This window comes from Corvus kubaryi, unplaced genomic scaffold, assembly GCF_017639235.1.
Source record: "Corvus kubaryi isolate FWS band 111438036 unplaced genomic scaffold, C.kubaryi_AGA036_p1.0 37300, whole genome shotgun sequence".
Taxonomy (NCBI): Eukaryota; Metazoa; Chordata; class Aves; order Passeriformes; family Corvidae; genus Corvus; species Corvus kubaryi.
Genome location: NW_024581093.1, coordinates 8652498 through 8667227, shown reverse-complemented (window position 1 = coordinate 8667227; position 14730 = coordinate 8652498). Strand labels below are relative to the sequence as shown.

Here is a 14730-nt window from a genome sequence, read left to right as displayed (position 1 = left end):
TAAACCAACATGAAACAAGTGCTGCGAGCGGGCGCGGGGCGCTGCCTGCTCCTGCCCGCCGCTGCCTGCTGCTGCCGGCAGGGCCGTGACGTCACCCCGCTCCTCGCCCACCGATGAACGCTAAAGACCTATAGAGCAGAAAATAATACAAGCAAGCTCCGTATCTTGCAAGCCCTACGTGATTTTCCCCCCCTCTTTGCAAAAGCCCCTTTGCACTTAAACTCTCTATACATGTGGGGTGGCTTTTTTAACTCCCTCTATACAAACATATTTATTAAGAGCGATGGGAAGTGGGGGGTAGCCTATTTTTTTAATCCAGGCACCAACCTCTCCCCCCCCCCCCCCCCCGGGGGGGGGGGGATGTTTTTTTTAATTAAAAAAATATAAATTTTAAAAAAAAAAAAAAAAAAAAAAAAAAGCCATACGTGGAAATGTGTGTGTGAGAAGGTGCATCTTGAAGCAGGGTTTAGTTACAATCGATCTTGGGGGGAAAATATTGCCTATGGTCCAAAAATAAGGAGCAACTATGTCCTTCTCTCAGTTCGGATACCCCTACAGCACCACTTCACAGGTAAGGCGAGTGAGCAGCACTCACTTTTGTTTAGATTCTGCTGCTGCTGTCCAGATGTCTTGTCCCCCCCCTCCCTTTTTTTCTTCCCTTCCCCTTACTTAGAATATTTTTTTAAAAGGGCACATCTGGAGCCTTTTTTTAAAAAATGTACGTGTGTGTTTATGTCTCGTTTGTGTTGTGTTAGGCTTAAACAAATAACTCGCAGTGTGCACAGCAAAGGCGTGTAGGAAACCGGTAATTCCCCCTCCTCCCCACCCATCACCGTTCAGTTTTAAGTGCAACAAACAAATAAAAACATAAATCCCAGCTACGACCGCTGCCGGGCGCAGCCCCCGCAGCGCCGCTGCCGCCCGGGCACCGCGGAGGGTGTGCGGGCAGCGGGAACCGGCGCTCGGCGGGCTCGGGGTTTTACTCGCGTTTCTGCGGAACCGGGCTATGCCGTTTCCTCCCTCCTTCCTCCACGGGTCGGTCCTTTCCCTGTGTTTTATTAGGATTTGTCGAGAGTTTTTTTTCCCCCATGCGATTTCCGAAGGACACCCCCCACTCACACCAAGGCACCCTGAATTAACTAAGTCGTCGCTATAGCGTACTTCGAGTCACGATTTATTTGGGTAGAATTATTTATACACCGTAATCACTGCAAGATGTGCCTCCCTCGCTTGGGAAGTTAGCTGTCCCCTTGAAGTTATTGAAATCAAATGCCTTCGATTGCGTTGGCTGACATATTTACTGCTGTGTCTATTGTCAAATTAACTGTAATCGCAACTTTTTGCCTTTAAATCAATGCAGATGGACCGAGCGGGGGCGGAAAGGATGGAGCCGTACGGATTTTATACCTTTTTCGAGTGCAATTATTTCCTTAAAGTTTTGTCTGCTTGATTAATCGTGCCCCCTTCCCAAGAGTTCCTGCGTCCCAGTCGGTTTATTTCCCGGTTTCTATAATTAGTTGCTTCAGCCCGCGTTTCCTATCCCCCTCCTCACCGCCGCCCCCCCGCTCCTCCGCACACACACAAGCGCGTACACCCTCCTAAATTCCCCCCGATGGGGCTGCCTCAACAGTCACTCGGCGCCGTCCCGCTCTCTCCTCTCCGCAGTTTTTCGTGCCCGCCAGCCCCAGCACGACCTGCTGCGAGGCCGCCCCCCGCTCCGGGCCGGATGCCTCCTCGGCGCCGGCCGCCGCCTCCCTCTGCTGCGCCCCGTACGAGAGCCGGCTGCTGGCGCCCGCCCGCGCCGAGCTCAATGCCGCGCTGGGCATGTACAGCGCCCCGTACGCCGCCGGCCAGGGCTACGGCAACTACCTGCCCTACGGCGCCGAGCCCGCCGCGCTCTACACCGCACTGGTGAGTGCCCGCCCGCCCGGCAGCGCTCCGGAGGGGGAGGGGGGTGCAACAGGCGGGAGAAACTTCGTGTTTCGCACTCGGTGTCGGGGCGGGGGACCGCCGAGGGACGCGGAACCGGGAGAGGCGCCGGCCCGTCGGGGGTGGGGGAGAGCAAAGGGACTCGGCTGCCGTGGGGACCCGGGGCTGCGGGGCGCGGCGGGGTTCCCTTCCTGCTCGACGCCAAACGCTGCCGCTTCCCTTGCAGAACCCCCAGTATGAAATCAAAGACGGCGCCGGCACGTTGCACTCGGGAATCGCGCAGCCCGCTACCTACTACTCCTACGATCATTCCTTGGGGCAGTACCAGTACGACAGGTAAAACCCCTTTGATGAGCGCCCGGCAGCATTAGCATCCCCCTGCGAGGCGGCGGCCGACATCAAACGGCGGCGGACGGGGGGGCTCCGACCTGACAAACGTTGCACAAAAGAAACGAGGCGCCCGGGAGCAGCAGACAGAGGAAATCAAAGTTGGGCGGCGATGTCAGGAGGGCAGGGGCAGGAAGGCAGATGGGCAGGGACCTCATCGGCCTGCGGCGCGGCTGGGCCGGGCCGGGGGGCTCTTGCCGGACTCCCGCCGGCCCTCCCCTCTCTAATCATCTCCTAGCAGGTACGGGACGGTAGATTTCGGTGGTTCAGCCAGACGCAAAAATGCAACGCGAGAGACGACGAGTACCCTCAAGACCTGGCTGTACGAGCACCGCAAAAACCCCTACCCCACCAAAGGAGAGAAAATCATGCTGGCTATCATCACTAAAATGACCCTGACGCAAGTGTCTACTTGGTTTGCTAACGCCAGACGGAGGCTCAAGAAAGAAAACAAAATGACCTGGTCTCCCAAGAACAAAGCGGGGGAAGAGAGGAAAGAAGAAACCCCGCGGGAAGAGGATGAATACAGTGCGGAAGGTGAAGGCAGAGGTAGGCGGGAGAGGCGGATGGGCACCTCCAAGTAGGCTCGAAGTGACGGCCGATTTCGAGGCCCCCAACTTCCCCGCACCCGCACTAACGCCCTGCCGCCCCTTTCTTCCCCGTGTGTGTCCAAGCAGAGCAGAAGAGCTGCAAGGAGGACAAGGACCTGCGGTTCAGCGACCTGGACGAGGAGGAAGAGGAGGAGGAGGAGGCGGGGAAGCCGGAGAAGGGCCGGACCAGCTCCCTGCAGGAAGCCCCCAGCCTGGGTGCGGCGCTGCCCGAGGCTCCGCGGAGCGAGTGCAGCCTGCCCGGCCCCTTCCACGCCTTTCCTTGTGCCAAGGCCCCCGCCGCAGACTTCGCCCCCGCCTCCTTGGCCGGCCCGCCGCCACCCTACGCGCCCGCGGAGAAGCCGCGCATCTGGTCGCTGGCACGCACCGCCGGGGCCAGCGCGGCGCGCAGGGGCAGCCCCGAGGGCCGCGGCACGGAGGGAGGCGGCGGCGCGGCGGGGGAGCAGCCCGTGCCCGCCAAGGCCTTCCGGAGCTCTGCGTTCAACCTGCAGCCGCTCCCGCGAAGCTGCGCGTCCCACCGCGGCCTGGGGGAGCCGTGCCAGTTCGCGGCGGCGGGCGAAGGTACCCGCGGCGGCGGGGCCGCGGGGACGGGCGGGACCGCGGGCCGGGCCGGGACACAGGGCGCGGCGTGAGCCTGCCCGCGCAGTGACACCCCCGGTGTTCGGCCGTGCCCAGGTGTCAGGTGCAGACGCCGAGGCTTCTCCGCTCGAGGCGAGCGGGCAGGGGAGGGCGGCGGGGCCGGGCCGTGCCCACCGCGAGCCGCTTGTGTCTGTGCAGGCTTCGGGCAGGGCGCCAAGGGCGGCCCGGGAGGCACCGAGCTGGGCGGGACCTGCCTGGACAGGCTGCGGACGGCGTTCCGGCCCGTGCTGCGGAGGTGAGGTAGGTGACGGGCCGGCCGCACCTCGCACGAAGCGCGCGCCAACGCGCCCGGCCCTGGGACACCGAAGTGGCCTCGGCCCGAGAGCGCTGCGCCAGGGCCGCCGCTCTGCCCCGCTCCCGGAGCTCCCGTCCGGGCGGGGCAGCAACCCGCGGCCACTTAGCACCAGCTTATCACCGCTTCTCCGTCCCGCAGGACGGCCCGCCCCATCCTGGGCGCTGGCGACGGGACTCCGGCCGTAACGAAGCACTCGGCTGGACGCAACGAAAGAAACCTCTCCCCGCGCCGGCGACGGCCTCGCGGCTCCGCCTGCTCTGCCCTCGCCGGGAAGGGCCGCCGCGGCGCAACGTGCTGCGCACGTGGGGCCGAGGGGCACGGCGGGCGGAGCGGCCGCAGGACCGGCGCCACCCCGCCGCCCGCCTGCCACATGTTCAATACCCCATTGACGTCTTTGCAAAAAGAAAAAAAAAAAAAAAAAAAAAAAAAAACCAACAAATCCACCCTAATCTTTTGTCTTTCCCCCCTCATGTCGTGGTTTGTTTCTCCTTTTCCTCCCAAATCTGCGCTCCCTGCTCAGCGCCCTGCTCTGCCAAGGAGCGCCAGTTTGCAGTTGCTCCGCTCCACCCCGGGGAGGAGAAGGAGGAAAAGCGGCGCAGGTTACGCCGGACTGTATCTTTCCCGTCTCTGTACATAGATACCGCTGAAAGTATTTTTCAGAGTCTCTAATTAACACGAATGAGCTGAACGCCACGAAGCCGTCAGTGACCTCGGAGCTCTCCAGCCAGGAGCCGGCACAGCCCGGGAGGAGCAAACCCGGGCACCCGCCACCCGCCCTGGGGCACGGCCGGGGCACCCCCGGGCAGCGGGTGGCGACCGGGCGGCGAAGTAGGACGTTGTTAGTGGGTCACCGTCGTCAGTCAGTCAAAAGAGCAGTGCTGCACTTTACAGGACAGACGAGAAAGGGAAACCGTATCTCTGCATTATTTCTGTTTAATTAAAAGTGTCATCAAACACTTTGTGTTCAGACTAATAAACCAAGCAGGGATGAGGAAAGAATGTTTCTTTGTTCCTGTCTCTAGAAGCAGTGGCAATAATTTAAATTAATAACTGTGGTAATTAAGAGGTCATCTATAGATCAACCCGATACCTGCTATTTCCAAGTTCACTGGGGTCAGCATTTACATTAAGTCATTTGTGGTCAATAGAGTCCAATGAATTCTGCCTTAATAAATCAGGGAAATCAATCTTGAATATCGAGTAGACTTCTATATGTTTACTAAAGGCTACTCAAAACGAGTGGGGCTGCATAACTGGGAGCCCTCTGGGTGTGCGACCGGAGAAGCAATTTGTAGGGGAAAGGAGGAGCTGCAGGTCAACGCAGGGAGATGTGACGGGGCTGCCTCCGGCTTCGGTCCCGGTAACAGCCGCGGCCCTTCCCGGGAGCAGAGCAGTCCCGGCTGCGGGGGCACTGTGAAAGAAAGCAAACTTTGTCGGGCTTTGTCGGGTCCGGAGGGGGAGGGGGGGCAAGTGTACAAGAGGGCAGCAGGTGATGGCGCGGCCGGGAGCGGGGCTGGGAGCGGGGCTGGGAGCGGGGCTGGGCCCGTCAGGAGCCCCGCCGAAGACGCTCGGCCACGGCGCTTTCCCGGACTCCGTAACAGCCCTGGACAAGAGGCGGCGCAGCAGCAGCAGTCTCTTGCAGTGACCCGAAGCTTAGAGAAGGGGAAATAAGGCTGCGAAAAGATAAACATTATTTCAAGTCGGATTTGAAGGATTAGGGCCTGTAATAAAGAGTATTAGGCCCTTTCGAAGGGTTCTTGCAAGGCGACTTTTTCGCCCCTCCTCTCCCACCGGAAGGGACAGGTATTATCTGCCTTGGGAACACATCTGCAGGTTTCCCACGCCTGTCCTCACGGCCGAGCAAGGCCGGGCCTCCCTCCTGGATGTGTCCCGGCCGCCTTCGCCCGTTCTGCAGGGGAGCGACATGGCTTCCTCCGGTTCCATTTCCCGGCGGTTTCGGAAGAGGCTCTCTGGGGAGGCAGCTCTGCATCGGCCTCCTGAGCTGCTCACGGGAGACGAAACCTGCACGGCCCCCGCGGCCCGAGGATGGCCAGGAGCTCTCCTGAGCTGCCGACTCAGCCCCCGGCCCTGGAATCCCCCGGCCGCGAAAGAGCCGCGAAGCCCTCAGGGAGAGTTAATTAGGTGGGTTACAGGCCTCGGGGTCTCTTTGAGGCAGGCACGAAGGTAACCTCCAGGAGTCTTAAGACTTTTATTTTTTATTTATTACTTTTACTCCCCTTTCATTAAAGGTCAAGTGAGCGAGATGCAGATTATCCCGCCCGCCCAGGACTCCCCTGCAATCTGTCACGCCGGCAAGATATGTATCGCAAATCTCTCGAAATATAATCTCCGGGAATCATATTCCGAATACTGTTTTGATTAAAAACCAGAGCGAGGATTGATGAAGAACTAATACCGGGAGCGGAGCCTGCGTGCGCCCGGGCACAAAACTAAAATAACGGGCTCGCACGAACAGATTCCGCGCCTCCAATGCCATAATAAACGTATTTAAACCGTCTCTGTCGGAGCTTTACTACGAGATGGGCTTTTTAATGCCGCTTCTCTGGGAAATGAACTCGGGTTGTCCGGTGGAGCGGGGGCAGTCGGGCTCTGCCAGGCCAGTTTTCTGGGGCGGCTTGGGAAGATGAGGCCGGTGCGGGGTGCCCTGGGCCCGGCCCGCCTCAGCCCGCCTGGGCGAGACACAAACGGGGCGCGCAAGGTGAAGCCCCCGCGGAGCCGGGGGACCGCCGTAGCGCAGCGCTCACACACACACCACCCCCGGCCAGACACCCCATTTGGCTCTGAAGGGCCGGGTCTCCCCCTGTTCCACAGCCCGCGGGGACGCGCTGGCACCGGCTGCCGCAGCCCCGCAGCCCCGCATCGCCCCCCAATTAGCGGCCGCGGGGGCGGGCGGGGGCGGCTCGTTGACGCGTCCCCTGCTGGGGTGGGAAGTTTCGAAAACAAAGTCGCCGGGCTAATGGCCCCGGGCGGGAGCGGCGGGGCCGCGCACACTCCACTGCGCCCGCTCAAAGCCAGCGCGACCGCGGGGCCGCCGCCGCCTCCGCCGCGCTCGCTAATGAAGTTTTGTCAAAGACAATTACGGGCCCGGCGGGGGCAGGAGGCCGCGATGAAAAGGCGGCTTTGTGCGGCCGAGACGGCGCGGCTCCCCGGCCACCCCCGGCCCTTCCTGCGCCCCCGCGGTGACCCCCGCGCCCGGCCCCGCTCCCCGCGGGGGCAGTGGCCCCGGTGCCCGGCCCCCAGGTAAGCGCAGAGCCGGGTTGGTGCCGGCGCTGAGTCTCCCAGAGCTGCAGTTTTTCAGCCCGATCCACCGACGAGCGAAGCAAGCCCCGAAAAGTGAGGGCTGAGGCAGCGGGCAGCCCCTGCTCCCTCCGCACACCCCTAGTTGAGGGATTCTGCCCCATCTCCCCTCCACAGAGGTCTTGCAGCGGATTCCTGCTTCAGCGTTGTTGCATTCAGTAATTGGGAGAATTCGTCCAAAAACGACCAAACGACCGGGCTAAATCCATTTAAATATACACCAGAGAGACATGAAATTGGGGTCTTGGACTGCAGCTGCCTTCAGCTGCGTCTGGGCCAGAGGAGGTGTGGAAGCGTGGGACAATAACCATCTTTCACCATCTTCCTCAAACTCCCAGACCTGGCGGCTGTCTTCCATCTCAGGTCCTTGGTTACCTCAACTCCCATCCCCAGCCAACATGGGCAGCACAAAACACACTGGCACTCTCCTAGAGAGGACAGGGAACCACTTCTGAGTCATGAAAAGGTCTGGACAATACAAGATTATGGCTTCCCAAGCTTTTGAAGCACAATCGTCCTTTTAGGAACACAGGAGAGAATAAACCGTCCTTTACTGCTGCACAAGCACAAGAAGAGAGCCCTGACACTGAGATGGTCTAGACCCCTCACCCCCAGCTGGCTGGTATTTGCCTGTGCCCTCAAACAGTTGTTCTGTTCCCCTACAGGTTTCCCATCCCACAATAAAGGGGTGAGTTTTACTGGCTTTGCAGCAACAAAACCCTTGAAGATCCCTTTTCAAAGGTAGCTGCCACAGAAATTTTAGCATGATGTGGCTATCGAGGTTATAGAAAAATGGATTGGAGCAATTAGTTCAAAATGATCTCGAAAACTGCACAAGCAGCTCAGGCCAGGTGTCATTTCAGGATCAAAGCATCTGTTAGAGGAAAATTATTTTTGCCATTGTATTGCTTTTTTTTTTTTTTTTTACCTACTGTTCATCTGAAAATAAATTACAGGCCAGAACAGGTGGATAACATTCTGGAATGATTTAATGATTTATTTAATCTGGATTCTTTTTCAATCTACTTAGCAGGATGAATACTTTTTTTTAGCCTGAATCCAAAAGCCTGTCTTTTCATCTAAAGAAGAGAAAATACCCTAAAACACTGCTCTGCTGCTGTCAAGGTGTACTCCCCACCACTGTTAGTAAAGCAGTAATAATGTCTGCTGTGCTGAAGGGCCTAAGGGGAAACCTCAAGAAAACCAAGCAGAAGATTTTAATTTTTTGTTTGTTCCTTGACATCCTCCTAGTGCTTTAGATTTTACTTCCCTTCCTGGGACAGTAGTTGGGTAATAAAAGAACTGATTGTAGTGTTCAATCACTACCCCTTAAACCTTAAAATGCGCAGGTTTAAGCGATGACAACTCGGTGACTTTCCATCTCGTTAGGACAGCTTTGTATAGCACTGATAGGGAGTGGAGCTGGAATGGACACACGGGAGTCTTCTGCTGCAAACACCTATGGATCCACTGATACCAAATGAGGCCAGGAGAAATTCCTTCAGGCACATTCACACAAGACTTGTATCCTGTTCCTCGGTGAGCAGATCCTAACATGAGACCTTCCTTCTTGAGAAGCCATGACTTTGCTAAGGAGGGATTAGCAAAACCATTGCTCACTTATTCAGATATGAATTTCTGAGTTTGGTTTGAGCTGGAAGATGTTTTATGGGGCAGATACTCTCAGGACCTATAAAATGCTGAAATTCATGGATTAGCCCCCTGGATGGCTCAGTTTGGTACTCTAGTCCTACTGGATGGTAATGCAGATGTGCAGAGAGAGATGGGAGCTGGCAAAATGTTTTTAGATACAGGGAAGATTACAGCATATTGAAGGGGTTGTAGGCACCACTGCCAGGATGTTTCCACCTCATGTGCCTGTCCACTTTAGTTTGATGGATTCCATTAAGGTCTTAAACTTGCTTTAGTCCATCAGACTCAGTATGTGCACCCGTAAAACCATTCATTTTTTTGTTGTTTTGTTCCAGGTTTTTTTTTGTTTGTTTGTTTTGGATTTTTCTTTTTGTTTTAATTCAACAGAGCTCAAAGTCTGAGTTTGCTACTAGTCAAGTCCTGAGTTTGTGCTATGGCACCTGCTCACCTGGTTGGTGAAACCTGCCAGCCCACCCCCCCAGACTGCCTGGGGTGGAAGAGAAGGGACTTGGAATGATTACCTGTCAGCCCTCCCAGTGAAGGTACTCTGAGCCACACGGGCCCTCCAAAAAACCTGGCCCACATGAAATGGCCTCCAGGGTAAATATGGCACATATCAAAGCTAATTGCAGTTTTTAAACAAAAATATCACTTCCACTTGACTAGGATGATTCATTGAAGTGGGTTCACTTCTGAATTTCAAATCCACAACATCAATGTACAACATCTAAAAGATGCCCTCCACAGCCATCTGCTTAGTGGAACACCTTTACTGAACAGCTAAGAAACAGTGACAGAAGCTCACAAGCAATCTCACCACTGGTCACTAACAGAAAAATCAAGTATCCACATTGCCATGCTCAGGTTTGCTCTACACAAACCACACAAGGCACAGGAAAAGTAAAAGGTTAGCTGCACAAGGAAATGGACAACAAGGAGCTCTGAGTCAGCAGCCTTGCAGGGGTTCATGCTATTATCTGACCATGTTCTTCACAGCTCCACAACCACCATCTGCAATTTACTCCTGGGAGCTCTGACAGCCTGGTGACCAGGCCCAGCTGGTACAAGAACAAGTGCTGCACGTACTGCAGGTAGGTAACTCACTGCTGGCAGCACTCAGACCTGCCTGACAATGCTCTCTTGCAGTGGTCAGAGCAGCAAACCTTTCCTCGAGCTCTGTACTGCGTGTGGAGCAAGAGTCTCCCTGACAGCGCAGCTGCAGAGCAGCTCCCCAGGGTGAGAAATGGGTCATTTGTTAGACCCACAGGACCACAGGAGAAACAAAGCTCTTCTCAGGGGTGTTGCTGGCATGAGAGCTGAAATCATACTAAGAGTGGACCATTTGCTGCAACATTTTATCAGCAGCAAACCAGTCTCTAGCCCACATTCCAAACACAGAGTGATAAGGCAGGACAGTTGGTTTTCCTTTGAATAACAAGTAACCACGAGGAACAGAAGCAGAAACGACTGCTCCTGTGAGACATGTGGTACCAGCCCTGGCTGGGTACCAAGCCTGGCCATTACCTAACCAGCACCCAAGGCACCGCTGTTCCAGGGCACTGCTTTATATTTACGAGATCTCTCCTTTGCATGTACAGAAAGATAACCCTGAAATGGCCCACAGCCACCTGGGGAGTGAGGAGACGAATGAAGGAATCCCTGTGAAACTCTGAAACATGAACAGCCCACAATGGTAAAAAAATGAAGTGTCAAAATTCTCCTCAGGCAGCAGCAGTTCTGCTGTCCAGTCATCCTCTGGGCATTTATCTGCCTGTTCCCTCACAAAGAAGGCCAAAAACACTGTACAGTAACCTTTTCATCAGAGGGGAAGGTGGTTCCACCAACTCATAAATTCTTAGCTCTCTTACACTGCCATTACTACTTTGACCACAGGAACTTCAGCATAAGCAAGTGTTTCTGTGATGTTACAATTTCAAAGCAGAAAAGGGATACAGTGACCACATTGTGTCAGGAACATCAGCAGGTTCCCGTTAAGCAGGGTTTTTTGCACCCAGCCCCAACTCGCCATAACCTCCGTGGCTACATGTGCAGGGGCACACTGCAGCACGCACATCCTCAGTAGCATGTAAAATTAGGACCTTAAAGCAGATATCAAATTACTGATTTTTTAAACAGGCAAATGTATGCTAAATACCTCTGTGAACCTTCAGCATTCAGAGAAATTTAGATAATGGAGATAATGCAACAATAGCTGCCTTAGCTGAGGGAAAGGGAGCTTCTACAAGCAGGAATTCCAATTTCCAACTTCTCACCACCTGTCAGAGCAGAGCTGATACACCTTCTGCTTCTATTTCATCATACCCTCAGTGAGTGCCTCTCAGTGGAGACACTATATTCAGGGTCAGGTCTATCAAGGATTACAATTTACCTGTAGAAAAATCAATTGCCAGTAAAACTCTTCAAGGATCATCCAGAATTCAGAAATGTAACACATATTACACTTCTTCCTGAACTTTCCCATAAAATACCAGCTTACTCAGTACTCTGTGGCAGGAAATTAATAAAACTTGTCCTAGTTGCTCTCAATTACAGCAATAATATAACCTCATTTGCTCTCCAGATACATTTGAAAATCAGGCTACAAATACATTTCAAGTTATTTCATAAATGGAGCAGATGTAATTACAGTGTGGGAGTGTAGGCTCAGGGACAACTGTACTTGTACAATTCCAAAAGTTAATAACCCAGATGTTCTCTAGGTCACTTTTCACCCCAAATCCTAAGGCTGATTCTGGGCTGCACCACCTCTAGCTCCACTCAGCATGGCACTGAGATCAGTTTAACTTGCCAAGGCTCACAAGTGACATTTTAAGGGCTGAGGAGAACCAGGAGGCATCAATGACATAGTGATCCCCACTTCTTTGCAGAACTGCAGGCTTCTGAATCCAAGGGCTCTCGGAAGCACGATGCAGTGCTTGCCACTCACTGCCCCCTTCACTGCTGGCTCTCAGGTCAGACCTCTTACCTCCTGTAAGAGTGATTACAAATTAGCACACCCTGATTATTAGTTATGAAATTCAATGCACGATAATGTTTCATGCCCTATAGTTTTCTAAGCTTCACTGATGTGCTGTGCTTTTCCCTCCTGAGAGAACCACAATGATGTCTAGTGGGCTTTTCCTTGAGTGCTATAGGGATGTCACCAGAGTTACACTGCATAGACCTAAATTTCAGGTCTGTGTTTTTTTCTTATGGCAGCCCAAACAGCCTGGTCACGAGTGCAGCAGCCTGTGAAGGGATCTTGAACATCATCTGTCGCATGGTTAGCTCCCTCAGCCTCTCCCCAGAGAAAACTCTGTGCACGCTATTTGTTTTCAGAATGCACTGGTTTTGTTCTTCAGAATAAGACTTTTGGCCTGATTTCTTATGGAAACAAAACTCCTATAATCACTGTAGGAGAAGACAAACATCTGCCCATCATTGCATAATTTCTTAAATTAACCAGCATAACCCAGCAATCGCTGGCATGAGGATGTATGCACTCTGGCCTCCATCTCAAATAAATGGAGAAAGGAGTTTCTCCCATCGACACCCAGAATTGTTTCAGAGCTGTCTTCCTCTCTAGAGGAACCCAGAGCACCTGTGCTCCCAAGTGAGGCAATATGCTCAAGTGCCTGAGGTCCAGAGGGATTAATTCCAGCCTTGAGGTTGTACTTGTCCTCTGTGGTCACCCAAGCTGGTTAGGAATGAATGTTTGTTTCTTTTTCCCCCTAGAAACAATTGCTATGAGTGATCACGCAAATCACAGCAGTGACACACACAATTGAAAACACAACCCAAAAGACGTTTTTATACAAACTTGTGGTGGGTTAATACCAGGAAAAAAGTATATTTCAAAGGACTAAAACGATTTTTCAGCAAGAATTATTTGACATAGAAAATAGGGGAAAGACAGAGGAGAAAAAGAAATTAAGTCCCCCAAAACCAGAAGGTATAACAAAATCTCTGCTAGAGTTCACTCGTGTTCTTTCAGCCTTCCAGCCGGGTATGCCAACATGTCCTTACAGCTCTGCAAGTGATGGCAATCAGTCCAAAGCCTGGGTCACAATTTTACCCATATAAAGCTGAGAGAAAACCTAGATATTTTCCTCCATAAGATGTCAAGAGAGGTTAGCCCGACTTGTCAGATCCCACTGTGGCTCACAGCAGGTTAATTGCACACCGGCAGCTAAAGAAAGAAGCACTACAGAGAGGTCCTACTTAGTGCATTGCAAACGATATGGGTTGCTTGCTCTGAGGTATGGTTTCAAGAGAGTTGCTTGGGTTTAGGAGCAATATACCTGTTTATTATATTGATAAATGACACATTTTTCTTACTTGATTTGCTGGGGACTGAGTGACCTGGCAGTAAAACTGACTTGATATTGCCACTTAACTCTTATTGATGTCTTTTCTGGTTCGCCTTTTATTTGCATAAATGAGAAACAGAAAGGGACCATTATTCTTTAACAGAATCACACGGGATTCCCTGAGGAAGGCTGATGGATGTTGCAGACACACATCTCCCCAGGTATCAAACCAGTAACAACTTTTGTCCTCGCACTCCCACAGCCCCCACTCAGTGACCCCTCACCCCACGCTCAGCTGAGGCAGAGCTGACAGGCCAGCAGTGTTTGCTCAGCCACAGGTTTGGCACTTCAACATGTGAAGTGTGAGGGCAGGAACGAGTGAGAGAAAGTTAAATTATAATTTTTGTAATTAACCATTAAAAAAATATGGGACCTATAAATATATAACTACAAACCTAAATATATATCTATGCTTATAAATGGGCATTTTTATAAATTAAAATGTGATGCTTTCTTATGATTGAAGAGGCAAAAAAAAATGTTTTTCTAAAAGAAAAAACATAAAGACTGTAAGCACTCAAATATCACAGGGTTGCAGCTTGGGGTTTTGTCTCACTGTTGCAAAGATTACAACAATATTCTACAGCTGCATTTCACTTTACCATATCTTAAAATAAAATAGTAGTTACAACCAAACCAAAACTAAGGGCCAATTTTTGTTGCTTAATTCCACAAGGAAAAACACCAGTGAATGTATTAACATCACCTTCGTGTAAGTGAGACTTACACCAGGAGGGGTCTTTGACAGGGTCGAAACAAAAACTTCAGTCTGTCTCAGAAACCCAGTCACCACCATAAAATTCTGGTAAATGACCCTTAATACTCCAGAATTTAAACAATTTCAGATTCAGATCCCTAGTACCCACTCACATCTCTGCAAAGAGTCTTGTGGAATTAAATGAAGGATGAAGATAAATTAATTTCTCTTAATCATTGAGATCAATATTCTCCTATTCTTTGCACTGCACAGCAGTGTTAAACACACACACACTTCTGTTTAATTTTATCATACAGCTCCAAAGTCTTAAAAGAAATCATAAGTGTCTTTATAATTCATAAGATTTTTTTCCCATAAGGCATTTCTTTTCCTTTTGTTTGTGTTTTGGAAGGAAACATCAGTAGTACAAAGAAATGGTGCTGCACAGAAAAACCTACCCCTAAAGAGATCCTGCAAAACAACAAAAGAAATGAACACAACCAGGAGGAGAAAATTCTGCAAGGGGGTCCCTGGTGGAAAGAAGTGAATGGGGTTTTACACAGAAAAACTCTTATATTTTTTAATAACCAGAAATCCTCTCTTTTACTGTTTCTTTCAATTTTAGTCCTCTCATCTAGGAATCCTCTTTTTGTTTTACACCAGCATTTGAAGAAATCTTATAATTTTATTGTTTCCCTTTGCCAGCCACTGGAGTAGGACTCAGGGACCCTGTCCTGCACTGCTAGTCCTGCACTCCTTGTGTTCCAATGGTCAACCGGCTTCAAATCAGACCCAGAATTTGGGTGGGATGATGGAGGAGGAGGAGGCGGAGGA

General features: G+C 52.1%; 1 protein-coding gene across 2 annotated transcripts; it reads left to right on the top strand.

Moving 5' to 3' along the window:
• The first annotated feature begins 364 nt into the window (after nucleotides 1-364).
• IRX6 (iroquois homeobox 6) lies at nucleotides 365-5052 on the top strand. Of its 2 annotated transcripts, XM_042027494.1 has the most exons (8): nucleotides 365-571; nucleotides 1666-1911; nucleotides 2156-2265; nucleotides 2558-2638; nucleotides 2747-2865; nucleotides 2994-3485; nucleotides 3702-3803; nucleotides 3997-5052. In XM_042027494.1, exons 1-7 carry the CDS (start codon nucleotides 527-529, stop codon nucleotides 3800-3802), a joined length of 1194 nt encoding a protein of 397 aa, XP_041883428.1. In that variant the 5' UTR covers nucleotides 365-526; the 3' UTR covers nucleotide 3803; nucleotides 3997-5052. The 2 variants fall into 2 exon arrangements, with proteins under 2 accessions (XP_041883428.1, XP_041883427.1); XM_042027493.1 differs by having other exon boundaries at nucleotides 2558-2865.
• The last annotated feature ends 9678 nt before the right edge of the window (nucleotides 5053-14730 follow it).

Coding starts and splice junctions, on each gene's coding strand:
- IRX6 (XM_042027493.1), top strand. CDS start 527: ATGTCCTTCTCTCAGTTCGGATACCCCTACAGCACCACTTCACAG. Junction 572..1,665: donor CCTACAGCACCACTTCACAG/GTAAGGCGAGTG, acceptor TCCTCTCCGCAG/TTTTTCGTGCCCGCCAGCCC. Junction 3,486..3,701: donor GTTCGCGGCGGCGGGCGAAG/GTACCCGCGGCG, acceptor GTGTCTGTGCAG/GCTTCGGGCAGGGCGCCAAG.